This window comes from Sinocyclocheilus rhinocerous, unplaced genomic scaffold (genome assembly GCF_001515625.1).
Source record: "Sinocyclocheilus rhinocerous isolate Xijiao unplaced genomic scaffold, SAMN03320098_v1.1 scaffold533, whole genome shotgun sequence".
Classification (NCBI taxonomy): Eukaryota; Metazoa; Chordata; class Actinopteri; order Cypriniformes; family Cyprinidae; genus Sinocyclocheilus; species Sinocyclocheilus rhinocerous.
In genome coordinates this window covers 330,858-348,100 of record NW_015642843.1, presented here as the reverse complement: position 1 = coordinate 348,100, position 17,243 = coordinate 330,858, and the positions used below count along the sequence as shown (strand labels likewise).

Here is a 17,243-nt window from a genome sequence, read left to right as displayed (position 1 = left end):
CTTGTCTGAAGGAGGGACTTTGTAGAAAACGAAGTGTTTGAGAGAGGCGGGGCATAGAGGACATACAATAATGTACAGTATTTGAAAAATAATGTGTTTTTTGAACATTAAAGCATGTCAACATATTCTGTTACACCAAATACACAAAATAATGATCTTTAAAAAAGCATCATATGACCCCTTTAAATTACATGGTAATTGCACACTGATGGATTTAACCCAATTACACAGAAAGAAAATTAAATCTTGATATGTCAAATAAGCTTAGCTGTAAACCATTATGAATATCCATGTTACACAATTTCAGGTCCTGCTTTAGAGGATTAGAGCAGAATGATATTATATGCCTGAAACAAAAAGCTCTGAAAGAAAATTAAAAGATCAAAGCTCAAAGTGACACGATAGCAATGAAGTGCTGAGGTGAGAATTAATCTTGTTAGTAAGTATACATCAAGACATGGTTAGTAGGAGTAAATCAGAGAGATTAATAATAATAAATATTATTTTATTAATTTATTTAAATAATAGTTTAATGTTGAAATAATAATTAAAAAAGAATTAAATATTTAAAGATGATAAAAAGTGCTTTCAGAATGGACTGGGAAAAGTGGTTGATATATAAAGAATATAAAGACATCCTCAGCTAAGTAAACTGTAAATGTTATTGAAATGGTAACCTCATCTGTTTGGTTTTGTTGTTATGTTTTGTGTGTGGGATATTTTTTTCTTCTTTCCCCCTTTCTCTCCTTAATTGGGGAGTTGGTTCATATACATATGTATGCATATATATATTTTTTATTTATTTTTTTATTCTATGCACTGAGATGTATGTACAGTGGGTACGGAAAGTATTCAGACCCCCTTAAATTTTTCACTCTTTGTTATATTGCAGCCATTTGCTAAAATCATTTAAGTTAATTTTTTTTCCTCATTAATGTACACACAGCACCCCATATTGACAGAAAAACACAGAATTGTTGACATTTTTGCAGATTTAAGAACTTTTTGGCCTTAATTCTAAGCGGTATGTGTGGAGAAAACCAGGCACCTGTCCAATACAGTCCCAACAGTGAAGCATGGTGGTGGCAGCATCATGCTGTGGGGGTGTTTTTCAGCTGCAGGGACAGGACGACTGGTTGCAATCGAGGTAAAGATGAATGCGGCCAAGTACAGGGATATCCTGGATGAAAACCTTCTCCAGAGTGCTCAGGACCTCGGACTGGGCCGAAGGTTTACCTTCCAAGAAGACAATGACCCTAAGCACACAGCTAAAATAATGAAGGAGTGGCTTCACAACAACTCTGTGACTGTTCTTGAATGGCCCAGCCAGAGCCCTGACTTAAACCCAATTGAGCATCTCTGGAGAGACCTAAAAATGGCTGTCCACCAACGTTTACCATCCAACCTGGCAGAACTGGAGAGGATCTGCAAGGAGGAATGGCGGAGGATCCCCAAATCCAGGTGTGAAAACTTGTTGCATCTTTCCCAAAAAGATTCATGGCTGTATTAGATCAAAAGGGTGCTTCTACTCTAAATACTGAGCATGTGATATTTCAGTTTTTTTTTTTTAATAAATCTGCAAAAATGTCAACAATTCTGTGTTTTTCTGTCAATATGGGGTGCTGTGTGTACATTAATGAGGAAAAAAAATTAACTTAAATGATTTTAGCAAATGGCTGCAATATAACAAAGAGTGAAAAATTTAAGGGGGTCTGAATACTTTCCGTACCCCCTGTATGTATAGGACTATAGCTGTATATACTGTGTAGCATAAATCTGATATGTATATTTTTATTATCTCTCATTTTTTTTGTCAATATTACTTTATTTTTATATGCATTGTTAATATTGTATATTAAACTAAATAAAAATAAAAGTAAATTTTTTTTAAAATATAATTATTAATGTGCAAGAGATGTGCAAGGGAGAGAAAGGTTAGGAACAATGCAGTGAAGCAGAGACTGTATAAGCAACAGCAGCAGAGATGCCCCACAGTACAAATACAGTAAAACCCTCTTAAATAAACAGTATGCAGTTATTTACCTCCGCTGGTGGCAATAACTGAGCCTGGTGCTTTATCATAGAAGAGAAAAAGAGAGGAGCCTGGTCATTATCTACATATCAGCAGCAGACAAGCTCAAAATAGAGACATTCTGCTATTGCCTAGAACTGCAACATTTCATGACTTCAGTTGAATGTGAAGGACAGATAATTTCTCAGAATTTCCCATTAATTGTTCTTTCCAAATATTTGTCAATGTGGAAATGTAATGTTTAACAGGGAATGTTTCAAATTAGTTTTCCCTCTTCACGCACTAATGAACCGATTTACTAGCTGGTTAAATTTGCGTTGCAGTGTCATTCCTCAGGCGTTCAGTGGCACAGTCGTACAGTTGTGTTATGCTCAGGCACATATGCTGAAAAATATCTCAAATCTGAAGGTGAAGTACTAGGTTAGTTCCACTAGCAATGTTAGCACTACATTGAGTGAGTTACACATTGGGAGTGTGGTAGTCAGTGAAGAGTCCTGCTGTGCAGAGGTCACTCACCCCGTCCTTCACTATACTGCTGGGGTTTCCCCGCTGGGACACCGTAGTCTGCGGTCTGCTGTCAGCTCTGAGGAACAACCAAAGACAGCTGATCAGTATTAATACTAGGTTATACTGAACATCATTTGTTCAATACATTTCAACAGTAACAACAACAAAAAAATGAATATACAACATAATTCTGATGCAGACTTATTGGACTTGTTTATGACGAAAGTCTTGCGTATTTGCTGTTACACTTTGATGCTGTTGAATGCTTGATTCTGATTGGCTGGCAGATTCTAATTCTGATTCTAAGAGTGGAATTCATATTTTTGTCGGCCAAACTCCTGACCTAAAATACTGGATTGAAAAACTTTTTGCGATTTTACATTTATATATGAATAGTATTATCGCTCCTTTGTAATAATATAAACTCCTTTGACCTAAAATAATTAAAGGGGTCAATCACCTGTGTATAATACAATAATAATAAAAGTTTAATCAAACTTTAATTAAAGTTCTTGGTGTATGCAGTAGAAACACATTTTTTTAAATTGCTGCTACACAACTAGAGAAAACAGAGAAAAAGGGCTGTGATGAAAAAAAAAACTAGGAAAGCTACAACACCCATAAAGCACTGGGCTCATCAATCAGACTATCCATGAGCAGGATACACAAATGCTAGAAATAAGATCTGTAGTTTTCACAAAAGCCCAAAAGCTCTGGAGTTTATATATATTAGGGATGACCCCGAATATTCGATGATTTGATGCTTCGACAGGAGGAGCCTGATTCGACTCCCAATCTCACAGTCGAATATTCGCGGGGGGTTATGATCATGCCATTTTGGCTATAAGGGGGGGCTCAAATGCCTGATTTCACATAGAACTACCGGTTTTCTATGATTACTATGGTAATTATCTCTTCGGGACAAGCAACAATGCAGAATATTAATAACTATGACTGGGACTGTCATTTACATAACATTATAATGAGAACACTATTATAATAAAACGATGTGAATTTTTAGAGTTTAGTTGCCGTGTTTCTGCACGTTGTTGCATGAAGAACACATTCACAAAAGGAGTTCATTCAGAGCCGCGCACACGTTCATGTGCATTCGGGGCATTTTGTGCAGACAAGCCTATAAGTCGAAATATTAACGTTATGTTGTATAAATAACAAAGCGTATTCTATATGAGATAAATGATGAGTTAAATCCCATTGATTAAAAACCTGCTATCAAATGCTTCATTCTAGGCCTATTGGTCATCTTCAGCGCGTGCAGCTCAAAACAGAAATGCAGAACATTAATAACTACTGTCATATAACGCTATAATGAGAGCACTGTTGTAAAAAAATTTTGTGAATTCTTAGGGTTTCGCAGACGTTTAATGTTAACTATCTTTTAATCAAAACATAAAACATTATTTTTGTATCTGCGAGGCGTCCGTTACACATTTTCCCTGTGTGTTAACGTCAGTAATTATGACTGTCGAATGTCTGACTACTTGACTCTTGGTAATGTATTTTGCCCCACCCCCAAACATATGATTCGACTATCAGTCGACTATCTGCAAGATTCGAAAATTCCGATTCAACTATGAAATTCCGATTCAACTATGAAAATCCTTCTATCTATCCAATCTATCCTATCTATCTATCTATATGATATAATGTCACATGACATGTTTTAAAAAAAAAAATTAATTTAATGAACACTTGCTTTTTGGCTACATTATCAGCTTAGGGTTTTGCATCAATTTCAATAATTCAACAGTCATTCACTGTTGTAAATATAAATAAATATAATTTAAATAAACATCATTTATTAAACATACTGGGTTTGTTGATGACATCATTACAGTGCAGTGAAAGGTCGAGTGTTAAGTGACTCGGTCTACTCACTCGTAGCCCTGAGAGCGTTTCTTTCTGAAGAAGCGTCGCCTCAGCTCGTTCCTCTTGAAGAACACAAACAAACCCAATGCCAAGAGAGGAAGAATCAGGAAAAAGAACACAAGCAGACCATCCCTTGTGGAAGTATCTTTATCTGAGTGAAATTCAGAGAGAGGGGAAGATTTTAATTTAACATAGCAGATTTGGGCGATTCCACTTTAGGTGATCACATTTACAGGTGACACGTATTAAAAGCACTGATAATCCTCTGTGAAGCTCTAGCTGTGCAGTTGTTAAAGAAGTCTTACCATTCCAGGTGGGGCCACTGTCGACGCTTCCTCCATAACCAGAGGCCTCACAGAACGGAGGAGCCCAGCCGTATTCACAGTGGCAGTTTTTATTGCTGTTACACACCTGAAGCACAAACACACACTCAGCAAACATTGTATCAAGCTGAACTCTAGGTATTTAGGATTTGAAAATAGGTGAATGTAAAATGGTGTGAATGTAAAAAGTATGTAAAAGGGTGGTATGGGTTTGTGGGTAGTGAATGCATATGTACCCCATGGCCGTGGCATTTCTTTTCAACATCACAGTCATAATTCAGCAGGTGCAAGGAATGACTAATTAAAGGGAACACGGCACACCTGGGGAGGGAAAACACAACACAAAGAGTCCAGGGGCGTGACAATTAGGGTATTCATTTCAATAATTCCGCATCATCTTATCTTTAGTGTAGTTATTCTAGAGAATAAAAAGTTTAAAAGCTATTATAATATATCCTTTAAAGCTAGGATGATTTCTTTATTAAGCAAAATAAAGCAATCACCCTAGAGGAAAGAAAAGCTCCTCTAACCTCTATCCTTATACAAAATATTTGCTCATATGTGAAAGTGGCTAAACACTTCAATAAACATGTTTTGCCAATCTGCGCGCATAATTTAAGAAGAAACATTGTATGTTTAATAAGTTGGTCAATGTTACTTTTCTCCATCACCTTATTTTCTCCACACTTGGTGCCCTCATTGACCATGCCGGGATCAGGCACGTCAGAGCCCAGGAGGAAGTCCACACCCCAGCAGGTAGTGCCGGCGATGGGGGTCTGGATGATTGACGGCTTGATGCCAAATATGACTGAGGACTGAACGTTCTCGCACTGCAGCTTCCCGCACATGGCGTTTCTGAGGGAATGAGAGTGTGTGTGTTCTTATGGGGGTTGGGCAAAAGTTCCTGAGTGTGAATTGTAATTTAACTGTAATACAGTATATCTTGCTGTGCTGTACCTGCTCTCACACTTCTTGAATCCGCTGGAATGGTAGCCACAGTTTCCAAAGCGATCGCCTTTAGAGTTGACATCCTTAAAACACAGCTCAGGAGCAGCTTTAGCCTCTACACACACAAAAAGAAAGACATTTTTTTATTTATGCATTTAGCAGATGCTTTTATCCAAAGCGACTTACAGTGCATTCAGGCTATACATTTTTTTACCAGTATGCGTGTTCCCTGGGAATCGAACCCACGACCTTTTGCGCTGCTAACGCAATGCTCTACTTTTAAAGAAAAACTAAACAAAACATTTTTTTTTTAAATGCAGGTTAAAATAAATGAAAATGAGAAATGTTTTGTTGCCAACTAGAATTTATTTTAAACATTTGGGATCAGAAAGTTGTTGTTTTTTAAAGAAATTAAAGGCACAATATGTAAGATTTTTTTATTAAGGGTCCTATTATGCTTTTTCACTTTTTTAATTTTAGTCAGTGTGTAGTGCGTATGTTTGGGCATAAAAAAGATCTAGAAAGTTACAAATCTCAAAGTCCACTCCAAAGGGAGATATTTCGTTTTTTAAAAATCCCTTTTCAAGAACTACAACGAACGGCTCGTTTGAACTACAGCTTCAAATGTATTAAAACAGCGCTGCTTTTTTCCCCCACATACGCACGACCGGAAGGAGCGGAAGCGGTCGACTGTGGCATAATAAAAGCATAATAATGTCACGCTCGTTCAGCGGCCTCGTTTTGCTTCGACGGCTTTTCGCCATACTCTGCTTCATACTACGATGTTAATACATCTTTAATACATTAGCTCATCCATGAACATGATTTCTGCCCGAGTCCCATCGGATTGCATCGGCTGTGGGGATGAAGACCACAACTCCCATGATTCCACACTCAGTCACTGCAACTATGCCTTTAATTCTTTGTTTATTTTGAATACGCGCCCTCTAGCGGCGAAAATTACGTATTGTGCCTTTAATACTTTTATTCAGCAAGGATGCATTAGATTGATCGAAAGTGACAGTAAAGACATTTATAATGTTACAGAATATTTTCAATGATCTTTTGAACTTTCTATCATCATGTGGCACTGAAGACTGGAGTAATGATGCTGAAAATTCAGCTTTGCATCACAGGAATAAATTACATCAATTCCATTTTACAATATTTTCAAATAGAAAACTGTTTGATTTACATTGTATTAGTATTTCACAATATTACTGGTTTTACTGTATTTTTTGATCAAATAAATGCAGCCTTGGTGAGGATAAGAGACTTCTTTAAAAAAAGATATTACTGACTCCAAACTTTTGTACAGTAGTGACTGTGCTGCTGGCAGAGCTGCAGGTCAGGTAGATTATCAACAGAGGGCACCACTGAGTCTTTTGCAATACACTCAACATAATACTGCTAGTTGTCAGTTTTAATATCCATCTGTTCTCTTATATGCACTTCAAATGGCCCAGATTATTTAAGAATATCTAACAGGACATATGACAGTCATTTGGCATGTACATTTTCTAACACTTCTAAATAATATTGGTTTTATACCATATTATCACATCATTAACACCGATGTTATTTAGAAGTGTTAGAAAATGTACATGCCAAATAATTTTTATATTAAATACTACATATGACAAATCAGTAAAAGATCAGACCACAAATTTGTGGTTGTACCACTATGTCTAACTTTCTAGTGCCTTTTTATGTTCCTTAATCATTTTGAAATACTGGATAAACAATATTTTTAATTCTTATTTATCACCCACACTGTATACTCACTTGTGCCAAATATGGCCTGACATTGGGTGCCGTAGTGCTGGCACTGGCCATTGTAACAGTAAGCCAGGCCTTGTTTGCAGGGATGGCCGTCCTGTTTGAAGACGTCATTCTGACAGAGGGCAGATGAGCCGTTACAGTACTCCGGCAAATCGCATTCATCCGTGCTGCTTCTGCACACTGTGCCACCAGGCAAAAACTGACAGATGGAGAGAGAAAAATATTACATTAATCAGAATTTTGCAAGCAAAAAGTACTACTGCATATTGTCAGATGGCATATGCATGTATATATTAGCTCTGTCCTTGTGAGCTGGCTGATGAGGTGAAAATTTGGTGCATAGAAGAAATATATGACCTAACTAGCCAAATTTTGTCTTAAACTCACTGTGTAAAGGACATACGCAATATTGCCTTTCAATTTAGCCAGAACAAGTTATCTTATAAAGCAGCATAAGGCATCTTCTCCTAGTGTAATTTTGGCATAATTTTAAAATTAATTCTATAATATTTTCATATTTATTAACATTTTAAATTTTCTTTTTAATTTATTTCTTCAATAATATTTTCATATTTATTCATATTTTCAATTTTCTTTTTTAATTTATTTCGTATAAGTTTTAGTCATTGTTACATACATTTGGCATTTTTATTATGTTTTTTTTATATTTCTATTTGTATTTATTTTCATTTTGGTTTTAGTAATATCAGGACATCAACTTAAATTTAATTTCAGTTAGATGCTAAGGAAACATTTCTAATTAGCATTTTTCATCTAATATTTATATTTGATTTCAGCTGTGTTTCAATTAACGAAAATTATTTTTAATAGTTTTAGTTAACAATAACAACACTGCGTTTGGAGCAGAGCTACATTGTTAGAAAAGATGTAATTACCCTGCAGTTCTTGCAGCAGACCCCATACGCACACTGAGCACCTGACCTCAGCTTACACGTCTTCGGCTCACAGCACGGATCCTTCTCACACTCCTGAAAAATTCACATACACAACCTTCAGAAAATCTTTTTAGTGTTCATTAGGGCTGTAACAAACTTTATTATATTCATTTGATAATACTAATTGTTAATTAGCACTATTTTTATTGATTTGTTGTTGCAGCCCTGATCTTCATCATAACCCCTACTATCACTGGCTCAATTTGGTTACTAAATCAGCCAACAACGACCACAATCTTCAAAAACGTGAAATCAGGACCAGTTCTCTTCATCCAATAACTAAACAAATCACAAAACTGATCTGGAATCAGTCGACTCACTTCCTCTGACCCACAGTCACACTCTTCGCCCACGTCCACCAGCTTGTTCCCGCAGAAGGGGGCGCTGTACGCCTCGTCCGGCCGCGGGATGTTCAGCAGACAGCGGCCACCTGAGTTCAAGATCATCTTCTCAAAGTCATCAGCACTACAGCTGCTGAAGTTACGAGAACCACTGAGAGAAAAAGAGAGAGCATTGAAGGACAAAGAAACAGATCATGGAATAATTTATTAAAGGGGTCATTGGATGCGAAATGCACTTTTACATGTTGTTTGAACTGAAATGTGTCTTGGCGGTGTGTGTACACAACAACCCTTTAATGATAAAAATCCACCAGTGTTTAAATCATGAATCATAACCCTTTTCTCAAATCAAGCCGTTCACAGATTCTTGGCTGTGTGACGTCACACAGACCCAGGCCCCTCCCATGATTGTTGATTGGCACTGGCGTTTTATCACAGACCTGCCCTGAGTGAGCTGTCAACTGTCCTCCATTGAGCAGATGTAGACAAGAATGTCTCCGATTAAGCGATTGAAGTGTTCCTTTGTTGGATGAAATAATGAACATAGCAGACTCGTCATTTACTCCTGACATCTGAGCCGCTGAAGACGCAGAGGATTACTTTTGTTTTTGAAGGGAATGTGCACCCTCCCCCCGATCTAACTAAATGCGTCTATGTTTGCGCAAATCATTCGTGATCCAGCTTCACCTACAGAAGAAGTGAGTATAAGGTTTTTTTATAAGTCTTTGCGAATCGCCTTTCTTAATAATGTGCTAGTTAGCAAGTTCAGCAACAAATGCAGTAGGATTGCAAGGTTTTCACAGCAAAACCCACCCAATTGCTACTCAAAACTAGCCCAATCGCTTTTCAGGGGGTAAAATACACGTTTTTTGGTAAAAGTCACATTCCAGGGGCTAAATATCATGTTATTGGGGTCGCTTTAATCCGCGAACATGAAAAACATCCCGCGGCAACAGTGTTAAAGTAGCCCAATGTGGCAACACTGGAATGCGGCTAAAGTTAACAGTCTAGAGAACTGCTCGTCACCCCACGGAAGAGAGGGACGGGGTGAGCAGAGCTCATTAGAATTTAAAGGAACATGCAGTAAAACAGCTTGCTGAAAACAGAGCTGATTTTGACAAGGTAAAAAGGGTGTTGATTTACACTATCATTGAGAAATTTTAACCAAAGTATGTTATAGACTTTTCATTAAGACCCTAAAGAATCATATCAACTTGTGGAAAATGGGCATCCGATGACCCCTTTAAAAAATAATACAGCATATTGAAATCTGTAACACAAAAACACTCACGTTGCCCCAGAGTTCATAATGCAGTGCGTGACATCGCATTTACAGTTTCGGCCATCATCATGGTTCATCCCAAGATTGTGACCCAGCTCATGCGCCACGATGGAGGCGAATGACAGCACATTATTATTGGTGAACTGAGAGGAAAACGCACACATATGCACAAAGACACAACCGGCATTTAGATACTGGTGAAAGACACTGTTCAGCAGATACTGACAAACAGTGTGTGCGAGTATCTGTAGCATATGAGGAGTGGATCAGAGGCATCGTACCGAATTAATTCCACCACCATGACTTCTGGAACAAACCGTGCCAACAAAAGCCATGCCTGCTGTTCCACCAAATCCTTTATTTCTGTGAAGAGAGAGAGAGAAAGAGAATCAGACAGGCAATTTCTACAGCACAAACTAAATGCGTCTATGTTTGCGCAAATCATTCGTGATCCAGCTTCACCTACAGAAGAAGTGAGTATAAGGTTTTTTTATAAGTCTTTGCGAATCGCCTTTCTTAATAATGTGCTAGTTAGCAAGTTCAGCAACAAATGCAGTAGGATTGCAAGGTTTTCACAGCAAAACCCACCCAATTGCTACTCAAAACTAGCCCAATCGCTTTTCAGGGGGTAAAATACACGTTTTTTGGTAAAAGTCACATTCCAGGGGCTAAATATCATGTTATTGGGGTCGCTTTAATCCGCGAACATGAAAAACATCCCGCGGCAACAGTGTTAAAGTAGCCCAATGTGGCAACACTGGAATGCGGCTAAAGTTAACAGTCTAGAGAACTGCTCGTCACCCCACGGAAGAGAGGGGCGGGGGGAGCAGAGCTCATTAGCATTTAAAGAGACATGCACCGAAACGGGGCACTGTGAACAGAGCTGTTTTTGATAAGGTAAAAAGGCTGTTCTTTTACATGATCATTGAGGAATTTTAACTGAAGTATGTTACAGACGTTTCATGAAGACCCTAAAGAATCTTACCAACTTGTGGAAAATGGGCATCCGATGTCCCCTTTAAATGCTGTAGCAGAGGAAACAATTCGGCCAGGATGAGAGGGGCGGGGTCAGCAGAGCTCATTAGCATTTAAAGCGACATGGACTAAAAAACAGCTTGCTGAAAACAGAGCTGATTTTGACAAGGTAAAAAGGGTGTTGATTTACACTATCATTGAGAAATTTTAACCAAAGTATGTTATAGACTTTTCATTAAGACCCTAAAGAATCATATCAACTTGTGGAAAATGGGCATCCGATGACCCCTTTAAAAAATAATACAGCATATTGAAATCTGTAACACAAAAACACTCACGTTGCCCCAGAGTTCATAATGCAGTGCGTGACATCGCATTTACAGTTTCGGCCATCATCATGGTTCATCCCAAGATTGTGACCCAGCTCATGCGCCACGATGGAGGCGAATGACAGCACATTATTATTGGTGAACTGAGAGGAAAACGCACACATATGCACAAAGACACAACCGGCATTTAGATACTGGTGAAAGACACTGTTCAGCAGATACTGACAAACAGTGTGTGCGAGTATCTGTAGCATATGAGGAGTGGATCAGAGGCATCGTACCGAATTAATTCCACCACCATGACTTCTGGAACAAACCGTGCCAACAAAAGCCATGCCTGCTGTTCCACCAAATCCTTTATTTCTGTGAAGAGAGAGAGAGAAAGAGAATCAGACAGGCAATTTCTACAGCACAGCATTATAACTGCACAGCATTGTTCACAGAACAATAAATATGACCGATCTAAGGTAGACACATAATGGAAAACGGGATTTTACTTGATATTTTAAAGACATACAATGCAAGGACTTTCTCCTTTTGGCACAGATAATTTATGCACAAATCATTTAATTCATGTTCTTAAGAGAGTTACTAGTGCAAAATCTTTATCTGGAGGTTTGTTGAATTGATTGGAGTGACAGCTATGACCATGTCCTGAAAACTGCAAAATGTAAATACTTACAGAAATTAAGTAATGTGAGTAATGTCAGACACCTGTTAAATATTATTTGGTACTCCTCCTCCTCCCTAGGACACGTCCCTAAAACGTTCAAGCTATCAAACGATTATTAAACCACTTTTTAAAAAGCTACATTTGGGCTCATATGAAATTAATAATTAAAGATCTTAACTTTTTATTCTATGTAAAAGATACTAGAAAAATTTAAATCTACCAAACCATGCTGCTGAGAAATGAATTTCTTAAGTTCATGAAGACCGGTGTTGTATTTAAACAAAATGTGTATGTGCACAAAAAGCACATATGTTGAAAAGTCCTAAGCCTTGTTAAAATCCTTCAACTCAGAATGCTACCATTTTGTTTATGTAAATGAACAAACATCTGATCTTAAGATAGTAGAGCATACTTAAGATAGTAAATTATGGTGTGCACCAAGGCTCTGTATTAAGTCCTTTTCCCTGTTCTCTCTCTAAATGCTACCTTTGGGTGATATTTTTTACAAATGAATGCTTTATAATATAAATGTTCTCCTGACACTCTTAAAAGCACTTCCATTAACTGACAACGGTCATAACAGAGAAAGCTCATACATGATGAGCTGTGCGCTGTCATGGCGATGACGGTGAGCCAGCTCTTTCTCTCTCCATTGAGTAAAGCGGCCCAGCACCTCTCCAGCACTGCCGTCAGTATTGATGAAGTTCTGCGCAGACCAGATCTCCAATCCCACCAACACAATACGGATATTCAGAGCAATGTACATCTAAGGGAAAGCAGGACAAAGAGATCAAGAGGGGAAATCACTAGGCCTCTTAATAATCACCATATAGTAATATAATTGGAGGCATTTGTTGCATTTATTTTAAAATATGCAGGCAAACTTACACTATCAACATAGTTAGTTATCTGAACCACCTCCTCACGTACTGCTGTTTGATTCCTTTTTTTGTAGTTAAACTGTAAAAAGGAGAAAATATGAAAAACTAGGAAGGGTTTCAGAAATTGGACAATTCTCACATTGATGCTTAAATTACCCAGTCAGAGGCAGTCGCACATTTTCATCCCACTCATCTCCAAATGTTCAATAAATCTCTTCACACTTCCACTCACACTAACAGTTTAAGAGCTACTACTGATTGACATTTCTGATCCCATACTGAGTGCAACATGACCATCAGACAATGGGAAAATGCTGAAAGATGCAGCTAGATTTACATAACTTACTCTCTCATTATCCACCACCATTAGCAGTTCCACATAGTGTGTCTGGTGCAGCACTGCTCTCTTTTTCTGTTTGGACAGACAGACATTTAGTTTTATTTTCAGCTGTGTTTGCCAACACAAGCATTGCTACTATAATGATTTGACAAATTAAAATATTAGAATTAAGTCTAACATTAAAAAAACTCTGATAATAGTAATACAGCCTAACTGAAGGCACATAAATACAGAATTACTGTGGCTTAAAACTTGGCAAAGGACCAAATTGCTAAAACATAAGGCAGCCATGTTTTCACTTATACTTAAAGACCAATTTATACTCTGTGAGAAAAAAACTAAGAACATATTATTATTATTGCCTAAAAACATTCTTACTGTTAAAGCACTTTGATTTTAAAACAATTCATTTTAGAATATTCAGAAATACTGTAAGAAATCTAGTCATGTGAGTGTAGAAACTTTAAAAACACTTGAAACTGAACATATACCATCATGCACAAACACACTACTGCAACATACTCCCCATGCACACATCCATTTTCTTTTCCAGCATTCACAGCTAATTAGCTGTGTTTTAAAGCTTGTGTAATTGCCCATGTCATTATTGGGATTTGGAGTGACTCACCCTGATTAGATGGCTGCCAGATTGAACAAATGTGATGTTATGGACATGGCTGTCTGTAGGTTGCCTTGGTGAAGCTTCATCATCATGGTTATGAAAGTGAGGCGTTCCACAGCTGAGAGGTTCTGTCTTGACATCCTCCAAACGATACACCAAGTGCTCATCACTGGAGGAACCTTCCAATGGTTCAATACCGAAACTGGTGCCCTCCGTGTGGATAACACCCCTAAGGTACATACACGTCACACACTTGCATATAAATACAGGTGCATCTCAATAAATTAGAATGTCGTGTTGAGTTGATTAGCTGATTGGCATGTCACCATATTCTAATTTGTTGAGATAGTGAATTGGTGGGTTTTTGTTAAATGTGAGCCAAAATCATCACAATTAAAAGAACCAAAGACTTAAACTACTTCAGTCTGTGTGCACCGAATTTATTTAATACACGAGTTTCACAATTTGAGTTGAATTACTGAAATAACTTTTCCACGACATTCTAATTTATTGAGATGCACCTGTATATAACAGACTTGGATAAACAAAGCTTTGGCAACCTACTACAAACTTTAAGAGCCAATTTTATAATAATTTCTTTTCCATGAACTTTTAATTTTTTTTTAATTTCCATAACTTTGTTTAAAAATGACTTGAAATACCCTTATGTTTCTATGTTTTCCAGGACTGTGGGATCCTTTTTTGACTCTTTAAAGTTGTGATGAAATCAAAGCAGCAACAGATCTTTTCTTCTGTATTGTGATATATATTAAGGTTAAGGTATGCCATTTTCATTAAACATTACAAGGTCAAAATAAAAAAAATAATATTAATAATTCATTAAAACATATGCATGGCTGAATGTTTCATAATAAGACCTACAGCATGCTTTTTGAAAATAGGGTGAATTTTCATTTCATGCCAAACCGAAAGAAAAAAATTTCATTTGACTTCATATAACGTTACATATTCCCAACCAAAACATTTACATGAATGACTTCATTTTATCTATGGGGCTTTGACTGGATTGTGAAAACACTGTTATTATGAGATTCATATTTTTCACTGCCTGCGTGTGCCTTGGATACATCATCAGAAAAGAAAAATTATTTATTTAAAAAAAAGGGCAGGGAAAGTATTTAAATAAAGTAAATTATGAAGTGTGTCTGCAGCTGTAAAGGTTTTACAGTCCGCTTCTAATGTAACATTTCAGTCCTCTATCCATTTAAAGCTTCTGTGATCTCACCTTAACCCAGAGCACAGGCTGAGTGCTGCAGAAGAGCCCTCCACATCCTCTATGTAACCACTGTAATGACAATGACCCTGAGAGAGAGAAAGAGACTTGAGAAGAAGCCACAGTAAATTCCACCAAGACAAAAGTAGTAATTTCAAAGCCTTGACTAACAACCATTAACATTCTCGTCATTAAAACCTGAAAGATGTCTGCTTATCAGGAACCAGACCCGATTTAGATGCTCTCTCAGCTTTACTGTAGAGCAGTGGTTCTCAAACAGGGGTCCAGGGCCCACAATGAACCTCAGATTGATTTAAAACAAAACATAATATGCATTAAAAATAAAACTACCAAGCTCTAAAATATTTTATCAGGCAGAAATGTAAGTAAAACTATTTTAGAAAACCTTATCCTTAATCCTTATCCATTCAATCACTAACAACTGGAAAAGTATTTGGATTTTGTTGTGGACAATGAGGGGCCTTAGAGTCAAAAAGGCTGAGAACCACTGCTGTAGTGCATATGTGAAAGAGCAACATTCACTGTCTCACCTGCAACCAATCAGATTATATAAGCATGTGAACTGTACGTTAGACATTGTCCTGCGCCAAGGGGCTCTGTTAATACTGTCAAGCTGATTTACAGGGATCTCAAGGGGCTTTACACACTTAAATTTAGTCTGTTTTAGCTTTCACAGCCATTTTGTCATCAGCAATTATCATTTTCTGAAATCATAACACACATTAGCATGCATACATATGTATAACAATGTGTGACGGTTGTGTTTTTGTGTGTGTGTGTGGCCAAAACGTAGTAACAAAAACGTAGTATCACAGTTCTCTAGAGCAGTTTAACCTCTGGATAAACCCTTATAAGACAAACTAGTAATCACTAGTAATATTGCACATACTCAGGATTAGTAAACAAACTCCTAATCCTAACTATTACTGTACGTCCGCATGAAACTCATTCGTCACGGTTTGTACTAAACTCATGAATGATACCTCAAATCATGAGCAGCATACCAGTGTAGTTTTTGCTACAAGAATTTGTAGTTTTGGTAATGATAATGCTTAACATTCTGGAGTTACTGGAGTCACATAGTATCTGTAGTCATGAAATGTAACTGGGATGTGATGTCAATGGCTTTCATTCAGTGGGAGTGTGGTTATTTACATCATTAAGACTCATTGCTTTGTTTCCCAGCCTAATGCCATGAGAGTGATCTGAGTTAAACAGCAGAGGCGTCTGTACTCTTGTACAGTATGTGTGTTGATTTGAGAAAAAAAATCTAGGCCACCTTATATAGTTGGTTAGCCTGATACTTTTGCTAATACTCAGGAACATCTCATTTGATCTAGGATGGAGGCTTTTAAGCAGCATGTTTTATTGACTGGTGGTGTGTGTCTGATGTAATGGGAATCAGAAAACATATCCTGTAGAAATCCCAGCGGACATCATACACGAGCGAGGGTCAGCTGACCCGCTGATTCCCAGCCACTGCTTTCTGAACGGATGTTTCTTCTCTTCAACTCTCTATATCTCCTTGTGAAAAAGAACTACACTTGAAATGTTTCACATCTTAAAAACTGTACTTGCAGATAATATAATATTAATGAAATAAAAGGCCACTCACATGTTCTTAAGAGTAGACTTTCATGACTGTTTCTTAACACACTTAAGTAGACTTTTAAAAAGTGCACTTTGTAATAATGTCAAATTAAATTTCTAATTTAAGTACATTTGTCAAATCATTGCTTTAAAGTTGTGCTTTAAAGAAGTCACTTACTTTTAATGTGCTGACTAACATACTAAAGCACATGTAAAGTAATTGATTAAATATTTAGCTTTAGTGTGTTATTTGATATTAAAGTTAATATATTCTAAAAAAGTACTAAATTGCAGCTTCATCATTACAAATTTAAATACATGACATACAAGTTTCAATATATAAAGTATATTTTAGTTTATTATAAATATTTGTTGGTTCAGCAGTACACTTTAACCATATTTCAAAGACAATATAATTATTTATGAAATTACACATAAAGATGTGTACTTAGCTGAAAACCAGTCAGTATCTGGTGTGACCACCATTTGCCTCACGCAGTGCAACACATCTCCTTCG

At 37.1% G+C, this 17,243-nt stretch overlaps 1 protein-coding gene across 1 annotated transcript in view; it reads right to left on the bottom strand.

The window, feature by feature from the left end:
* Positions 1-4,434: 4,434 nt before the first annotated feature.
* Positions 4,435-17,243, bottom strand: part of LOC107756844 (disintegrin and metalloproteinase domain-containing protein 9-like) — a 33,185-nt gene continuing 20,376 nt past the window's right edge. Inside the window, exons 5-19 of the mRNA XM_016574142.1 lie at positions 15,128-15,204; positions 13,888-14,110; positions 13,266-13,331; positions 12,927-12,998; positions 12,635-12,804; positions 11,647-11,728; positions 11,375-11,508; positions 8,759-8,930; positions 8,379-8,471; positions 7,486-7,681; positions 5,710-5,815; positions 5,394-5,607; positions 4,989-5,036; positions 4,735-4,840; positions 4,435-4,580 (exon numbers count right to left, since the gene is read on the bottom strand). Coding sequence (XP_016429628.1) covers positions 4,435-4,580; positions 4,735-4,840; positions 4,989-5,036; positions 5,394-5,607; positions 5,710-5,815; positions 7,486-7,681; positions 8,379-8,471; positions 8,759-8,930; positions 11,375-11,508; positions 11,647-11,728; positions 12,635-12,804; positions 12,927-12,998; positions 13,266-13,331; positions 13,888-14,110; positions 15,128-15,204 — 1,905 coding nt within the window. The remainder of the gene's footprint in view (positions 4,581-4,734; positions 4,841-4,988; positions 5,037-5,393; positions 5,608-5,709; positions 5,816-7,485; positions 7,682-8,378; positions 8,472-8,758; positions 8,931-11,374; positions 11,509-11,646; positions 11,729-12,634; positions 12,805-12,926; positions 12,999-13,265; positions 13,332-13,887; positions 14,111-15,127; positions 15,205-17,243) is intronic.